The sequence below is a fragment of the Alosa alosa genome, chromosome 15 (genome assembly GCF_017589495.1).
Source record: "Alosa alosa isolate M-15738 ecotype Scorff River chromosome 15, AALO_Geno_1.1, whole genome shotgun sequence".
Lineage (NCBI taxonomy): Eukaryota > Metazoa > Chordata > Actinopteri > Clupeiformes > Clupeidae > Alosa > Alosa alosa.
In genome coordinates this window covers 14,950,503-14,958,002 of record NC_063203.1, presented here as the reverse complement: position 1 = coordinate 14,958,002, position 7,500 = coordinate 14,950,503, and the positions used below count along the sequence as shown (strand labels likewise).

General features: G+C 44.5%; 1 protein-coding gene across 10 annotated transcripts in view; it reads right to left on the bottom strand.

Annotated features, from left to right (window-relative positions):
• Positions 1-7,500, bottom strand: part of LOC125307776 (neurobeachin-like) — a 296,002-nt gene that overhangs the window by 32,821 nt on the left and 255,681 nt on the right. For all 10 annotated transcript variants that reach the window (XM_048263836.1, XM_048263826.1, XM_048263827.1 and 7 more), the window contains 2 exons: positions 3,351-3,491; positions 1-113 (listed from right to left, as the gene is read on the bottom strand). The exon at positions 1-113 is cut by the window's left edge and continues 7 nt beyond it. In XM_048263836.1, coding sequence (XP_048119793.1) covers positions 1-113; positions 3,351-3,491 — 254 coding nt within the window. The remainder of the gene's footprint in view (positions 114-3,350; positions 3,492-7,500) is intronic.

Here is a 7,500-nt window from a genome sequence, read left to right as displayed (position 1 = left end):
TCAGAGGTGTCACGCTGGCAGTTCCTCCATGAGCGGGCAATTGAGGAGAAGGTGCGGTCTGGGTGGTCAAACTTGTTGCCATTGGCATTGAGGAAGAACGTGGTGAAGGGCTCCTGCAAACAGGATACACACACACACACACACACACACACACACACACACACACACACACACACACACACACACACACACACACACACAGAGGAAATAATTAGGCTGTTATTTTGGCAACCAAGCAAAATGCATCAAATCCTCCAGTGAAAGACCTGGGACAACTTGCTTTGGAAGTCCTCCCTTAAATACAAACACAAACACAAACACACACACAGACACACACACACTCATCTTGAGCTGGTCAACTATTCACAAAAAGTGATTGAGAGGTTGATCGTCATTAGGATGAGAGCTTGAATTTTCACACACACACACACACACACACACACACACACACACACACACACACACACAATCATTTGGATGTCAAGCACTCATGTGTCAGATTATGGAGTGGCTGTGATGTTATTCCTGCTCGTTTGCTGTGTTCGGTCCTCTGGCTTCATTAATTAGCCAGCTTCCCGGATTTAGCCCAAGCGAGGGAGAGAAAGGAGTGAAAGAAAGTGAGAGAGTGGGAGTGAGAGACAGAGAGGGGGAGGGAGAGAGTGAGGGATGGAGAGAACAAGAGTGAGAGAGAAAATGAGAGAGCGAGAGAGCGAGACAGTGGTGAGAGACAAAGATGTTTAATTGCCTCTCGCTTCGGGGTTATCAGTTTGGGGGACTGGCAGCGCAGGGAAATGGGACTCTGTCACGTTGGGACAGACACTGCCACCGACTCCTCCGCCAGATTCATTGTGTGTGTGTGGTGTGTGTGAGTATGTGTGTGTGTGTGTGTGTGTGTGTGTGTGTGTGTGTGTGTGTGTCTGTCTGTCTGTCTGTCTGTCTGTCTGTCTGTCTGTCTGTCTGTCTGTCTGTCTGTCTGTCTGTCTGTCTGTCTGGGATAGACTGATAGGCTGGTCGCACTCATCCCACACTTGTCAGCGGTGCTATCCCAATCATCAGGCTCCCTCCCGCTAATTAGAGATACACACGGGGACAGTGGAGACAGTAAACCCTTCAGCAAGGTTCATCTTGTTCTCCGGTTGTCAGACGAAATGAGAGAGGTTTGTTTGTTTGCGCTGGCATGGAGAGGCGGCTAAGCTTTTTGACAGATGTATACACAGATTTCGGTGGTTAAGCCTCCTGGGCTGTGTAATTGTTTGCATGCACAGAGGCAGACTGAGATAGTCAGGTAACGTCTCTGTCATTGCTTTAGCAGTGTGTGCAAATCAGTGAGGCCACTTTGTTAGTGAGGTTTTTTCGAGAATGTTGGGGTCAGATGAACATGCAAAAAAGCCATACTGTTCATTCTGGTCAGTCAGTATAAATATTAGTGACACCTTGCTTTGCACAGGCTTTAGGTAGATGTAATGGTCTTACTCTCATTTCCAGTTCATTTATCTTCTATATTCTATTAGACTGTTAAAGTATAATAGCATAATTGCATTGTATTAATAGTGCAATTTAACAGTTTTGAAACTAACACCCTTAGAAGTTTTGCGTAATTTTAAGCATTTTGATGTGCACACCTATTTGTCCAACTTCCAACATTCATGGCACCTTTGATATGGCACGCATATATGAACTTCATGACTTAGATTTAACTTTCTCTGTAGAATTCAAAAATTTAATATGCTCTTACAACGCCCATAACTTTCCAAACATAAAAATAACTCCTTTCAGTGCATATTTCAAAAAGTATTCTGACACTTATGTAATAGTTCTGACTAATGTTACTGCGTACGAGGAAAATGTTAGTTTTAGTAACAAAGTCTATACTGCGTATGCCACATCAAAGGAGCCATGATTATCGGAATTTGGACAAAAAGGCTTGTTCAGCAAGAAAAGAAATTGTTTAATAATGTGTAGTTTCTGTAGTTTCAAAACGGTTAGTGATATTGACATTCTATTTCAAATTGTTTGCTGCAGTGCCTGTGAGTTTTTTTTTTTTTTCACAGGGTGACCTGTGCATTTTTGCTCAGATTGGGTGATTTCATATGGACTGACCAATATGTGAGTATTTTAGTTAATGCAGATAATTGAGTTGTTTTTTCCTGCGTGCTATAAGGCAAAGGCCGTTTGAAAATGTGGCATCCATTAAAATCCACACATTACTCATACAACACAGAAGTGATTGCACAGAAGTGCTCTGACCAGGGAAGAAAAACAGATAACCCTTAGCCTACATATTTCATCTGAAAGAAACTTAGTACATGCAAGCCTTCAGTTTGGAATATTGTTGTTATGAGAACACAGACAATCAGTGAGTATGATGGACATATCTGTATTGTGATGTCTAGTGTGTGTGTGTGTGTGTGTGTGTGTGTGTGTGTGTGTGTGTGTGTGTGTGTGTGTGTTTGAGTTTGTGTGTGTGTTTGAGTGTGTGTGCGTATTTGAGAGTGTATGTGTGTTTGAGTGTGTGTTTGAGTGTGTGTGCATGTGTGTGTGTGTGTATGTGACCTGTCAGAGCACGTGTCTGTAAACCATTATGTCCTGCTCCTCAGGATGAGTGCAAGTCTCAGACGTGCCATCAGAAAGGCTTTCAGGTGGAACTGCTGTGTTGGTGTTGAAGGTGATGGGCACTCAGACAGAGATGTAACTGTCTTCATGTTATCCAAACCAGATGGAAGAAATACAATGCAATGTGTGTGTGTGTGTGTGTGTGTGTGTGTGTGTGTGTGTGTGTGTGTGTGTGTGTGTGTGTGTGTGGTGTGTGTGTGTGTGTGTGTGTGTGTGGCGTGTAGGAGGGCTGAGCATGTCTGTGGGTGTGTACTCACAACGTACTGAAGCGGAAGGGGACAGTGTGATGAAACAATGTCTGCTGCAGTGTTGTGTGTTCTTGTAGACTGATAAGCCTTGAGAAGAGTATGTAGTTGTAAGCTTATTGAAGCTGTGAAGCTGTTGTTGTTGTTGTTGTATAGTATAAGTATAAGTATATATACTTTTTTGATCCCGTGAGGGAAATTTGGTCTCTGCATTTAACCCAATCGGTGAATTAGTGAAACACAAACAGCACACAGTGAGCACACAGTGAGGTGAAGCACACACAATCCCCCGGCAGTGAGCTGCCTGCTACAATGGCGGCGCTCGGGGAGCAGTGAGGGGTTAGGTGCCTTGCTCAAGGGCACTTCAGCCGCGGCCCACTGGCCGGGGCTCGAACCGGCCCCGTTGTTGTTGTTGTTGTTGTTGTTGTTGGTGTTGTTGTTGGTGTTGGTGTTGGTGTGTGTGTGTGTGTGTGTGTGTGTGTGTGTACTCACTATCCTAACGAGCCAGTAGAGAGTAGATGTAGAGGTGGAGTAATGTGAGTTGTAGTGGCATGGGGGCATCTGCTCCTCCTCCCACGTCTCGTAGCGGTCTGCGTAGAACACTGCCCGCTTCGGGTTCAGGGCTCCAATTGGCTGCAAGAGACCAGTGTTAGAATTATGAGGTCAGGGGATAAGATACTGGACATGAAGCCTTTGCATGGACTTGGTAAGTAAGACTAATGACACTGTGAGGAAAACATGTTCTTTATTAGTATACAGCTTCTCAGTAACTGATGCAATTGGTTGTAGTCAATAGATACCATGTCGAAAAAAAAGATGCAAACATGCATTTGTGTGTGTGTGTGTGTGTGTGTGTGTGTGTGTGTGTCTCTCTCTCTCTCTCTCTCTCTCTCTGTGTGTGTGTGTGTGTGTGTGTGTGTGTGTGTGTGTGTGTGTGTGTGTGAGAATTGAATATGAGACTCTCATGAGACAGAAGTAGATTTGACTTCTGTGTATATATTGATCAAACTATCTTATGGGGACTTGACATATTGGGACTATACTGTAGATCTGTCAGGCATACCTTGGCAATTGGCATATTCTTCAATACTAGAGTGGACAAAAGTGTCAAGTGGAATAAAACCTTTTCAATTTTACTTTGTAGCCAGAACAGAAATCAGCTAGGGAACATTATTGATGCAAACAATTGGCATTGCCTTTACAATCAACATCCATTCAAATGTCTAAAGAGTGAAACAGCCCAGTGTCAGCTCCAAGTGTCAAAGGTCAGAACCTATCTTCTCCTGATCATTGCATCGGCTGACTCAGTAACTACAGTTTCCTGTTTGCTTGTGCTTTATTCCAGTAATTAGGTGCTGGGGTAGAAACACACAAGGGGGTTTAGTTTAGACACACACACAGTGTGTGGCCATCAGACATCTGGGCAAAGCAGTGAGGAGCTGGGATGGCTTGGTAGTGACATACGTACTTTAATTTGCTTGCTTTTCCTAGCTACAACTGCCTGTAAAATGTATTGCTCTGACACATACACATCCCATAAACAATAAACACACACACACACACACACACACACACAGTATGTCTGCGTGCACAAATGCACACACACACACACACACACACACACACACACACGTACGTACATATGCGTGCACAAACACACACACACACACACACACACACAAACACACAAACAGGTACGTAGAAGATACTGTAGGCACTGTGTCCCTGCCCAGTGTTTTACTGTTACCTTCACGGAGTAGCCAGTCTATTAAAAAGACGTTTAGTAGAGGATAAATTGCTCTCTCTTGCTGTTCCATCACTCTGTCCAATAGCCATGGCTTAGAGGCATATTGGCAGTCAATATTAATACACCCTTCACTATTGAGCCACTCGCTGGACTGGGAGAAGGCACACTCTGAATGATGATGCAATCGATGGGTCGTCAGTCCTTTACTAGGAGGCTGGAGTCTCTGACTGTGTCGATTTATTCTTTATCTTTTCAGGGGCTGCAGCTTTTGAGATTGACTCAAGCAGGGTGGAATTTGAGATGTTACTTAAAAATGAAAATTCCGAGGTCATTCCACGACCTCATATCTCACCGCCGAGCATTCTTGAACTCATCTGCAACAAAACCGGGGCCAGCGGCTCCAGAGCCAGTTTCCATCTCAGACTTTAAGATGAATTTGAAAACAAACGCTTGTCACAGGGAACGCATCTCTTTGGCCAACAACCTGCTTCCTCTTCCATTCGTGAAGAACAAGCACTTCATTTTCTCCTCCTCTCTTACTCCCCCTCTCTCCCTTTTCCCCTCACATGCTTCTGCGACGGCCATCCACAGCGATGTTAACCCAGCGCAGCCCTACGAAAAGAAATGTTTATTGAGATCCGTACAGATTTATGGGGTGCTAATAGCCTGGCATGTGAATCTACAGGGCCTGGCTGCCCTGATTGGGCGGCGAACCACAGGAAGTCTGACAGACTGTAAAAACCTTGTGGCTGATTGGGGCAGAGTCGCTTGCCCATTCTGCCACATGACAGGCAGGCAGGAGCGGGCAGCGGAGCCTGGGGAGTGTTGTCCTTGGCTTGGAGCAACACTGTGCCCAGCTCAACGCCTTGGCAAAAAGAGAATCTCTAGCTGCATGTTTTCCAGCTGGGGTTTGCTGTTTTCTTTTTCTTCCAGTGGTAGTAGCAGCTAATTTGGTGACCAGGTGGAAGGCAATGGAGGAAAGAATTTCTCATGTAATTATCAAGGTGATTTAAAAAAAAAAAACCTAGAACAGCAAGGTAATGTTGCATTTTAAATAAATATACTGAGGGCATTGAGAGACAGAGAGAGAGAGAGAGAGAGAGAGAGAGAGAGAGAGAGAGAGAGAGAGAGAGTAGATTTGAACTGCAAAGCATATCAAGATTGTCACTCCTTACAATGCATTAGCAAATCCCATAAGGCCATGACCAACCAAGGTTTTTTTTTTTTTTTTAAACAAACAAGGTTTATCACTTTGTGTGGAGAGGGGGGGAACCTGGCTAGTGCACTTATCTAAAGAAACATAAAAAACACAGTGTGTACCTCACTGATTACATTTATTTTCTGTGGGTTCCAAAAGGGACACTGAAAACATGGAGTCCACCATGTGAATTTCTTTCAGTATGCTTCAGTACATACCCCAGGGAGCTACCGGACAGCAGTGCCATACTGATAACAGCACCACAGGCAGACACGAAACACCCACACACACACTCTCTTCTGCACACATTTCTGGGTCTCGTCGCATGGTAAAATGTAGAGCATGATGTTAATTGTTTTTGCAGTTTGGTTTCCCCTCTCTCCTCCACATCACCGGTATGACTTAAACGCCTGGAAACATTAACAACAATGACAGAAAAAGTGGGGCTCTGGCAATTCAGATAGCCTCGTTAGAGTACAATTTTAAAGCCATTCGGTCTGGTTTTGTGGTCAACGTGAGGTTCTCACCAAGTCTGCTTGTTTCCTTAGAGTATGCCATTTCAAATGAGATCACCTGATGCATATCCGTGCCGTTGTTCTTCTCTCATTAAATCTCATTTGGTTGTTGTCTTCAGTATGAGTTGTTTTTTTGGTTGATATTATTTGCACACCCATCCTTCTTGTAAGGACTTTCATTTTTTACATGAAGACATTACTTTTTAACATTTTATTTGGATTTCTGTGTTTTGTCCTCTTTATTGTGTTTCTATGCATAGTTTCTCCTCAATGTCAAGTCTAAAACTACTCCAGGCATTTCTGAACTGAATGTTGTTGGAGTTCGCATAAATTGCTAACACCTGACCCTCCAGACAACATAAACACACTGTGATCAAACCCCGTTTTTGTCTCGCAAAATGGCACCAGAAAAACTGTGGATCAAAATTAATTAGCTTCCTCCCTTCCTCCCGTTCGCCTCTTCTCAAAGGGCCGAAAGGAGACGGCGTGGACGCGCTTCACGTGCCAAAGGAGGGGGTTGCTGTGGGTAGCATTATATAGTTTTCCGAAGCTCCGTCTAAGCTACCTCCCAGAGAGACATACGTGCTGCAATTCATATTTCAAAGGAAATTACACCATGGTGCACGGCTAGCTTTGCGCTGTCAGGAACAGTCACACTTGTTTTCGCCGGCCTCGTCAGAAGAGTGGAAGACGATGAAAAGGGATGGGGGGATGAAGAGGAGTAAGGGGGTGGGGGGTGGGGGGTTGTGCTGCTTCAGTCGAATGCAATCAAGCTCTTGAGAGTTTAAGGGAGAGCAGATGCACTTCCTCTTCCAGTCTCAGCAGCAAGCACCAAAAGCCAGAGAGAGAGAGAGAGAGAGAGAGAGAGAGAGAGAGAGGAGAGGAGGAGAACAAAAAAACATATATCTCCATTACAGGGAAAATAGGGAGTAGGAAAGAGGCATGAGGAAGAGTCCTTAGCAGTCGGGCTGTGTCTGAGTTACCCATAGTGCATTGCTGTGAGGTGCGTTGGCGTCAGATGTGAAGCAGTAATGTCTTTGACGGGGAGGTGGCGTGTGGAAGCCATATTAAACGAGGCGCAGCGAAAGAGGGACAGGGCTTTGAATTAAACTTTAGCAAAAAAAGACTGGGTTTTTATACCAGGAAAGTTTTTCAAGTTGTCGAAAAAAAGTAACTCTCTAA